This window comes from Papaver somniferum, unplaced genomic scaffold (genome assembly GCF_003573695.1).
Source record: "Papaver somniferum cultivar HN1 unplaced genomic scaffold, ASM357369v1 unplaced-scaffold_26134, whole genome shotgun sequence".
NCBI classification, from domain to species: Eukaryota; Viridiplantae; Streptophyta; class Magnoliopsida; order Ranunculales; family Papaveraceae; genus Papaver; species Papaver somniferum.
In genome coordinates, this window is record NW_020636747.1 from 1 (window position 1) to 521 (window position 521).

The window sequence follows — 521 nt, forward strand, 5'->3', positions numbered from 1 at the left end:
TGGAAATGATCCAGTATTCTCTTTTGCTTCTGATGTCATTATCATTGCCAGTGCAAGAATAACATCATTGTTAAGCTCTTGAGAAGAAATTGGTTGAAATTTGAGCTGTTAGTGTGTCATTGAGCTAACACTTTCAACTCTCAAGCACCCTTTGATGAGGTCAGATATTCTGCCCAAATGTAATTGTTGAGAAGGGTGAACTACATAAGGTGAAAAATGAATAGCTCTGCTGTAAGTGGCGTTATAGGGGGAAAAGTTGAGTGAATTTACACAGCAAATGCCGTCTGATTTGTCTCATCCTTGGTTGATACTGGGTTGTGAGCTTTAAATGTTTTGCAGTTTTGCAATTTTTGCATGCTAGATAACCTTCATTGGTTCTGTATGGATGTATATTTTACAACTAGCTAAGCTTGATTGGCTAAGGGTTCCAATTTTCATTTTTAGGTTTTCAGGTGGATGCAGAAGCAGCGGTGGTACGTTGCAGATAATGGTGTTTATTCAAAGTTGATATCTGTAATGGG

At 38.0% G+C, this 521-nt stretch overlaps 1 protein-coding gene across 1 annotated transcript in view; it reads left to right on the top strand.

The window, feature by feature from the left end:
• Positions 1–51: 51 nt before the first annotated feature.
• The window catches only part of LOC113341229 (pentatricopeptide repeat-containing protein PPR5, chloroplastic-like), a gene marked incomplete at both ends in the record, with an annotated part of 936 nt that continues 466 nt past the window's right edge, over positions 52–521 (top strand). The window contains one exon of the mRNA XM_026586190.1: positions 52–107. Coding sequence (XP_026441975.1) covers positions 52–107 — 56 coding nt within the window. The remainder of the gene's footprint in view (positions 108–521) is intronic.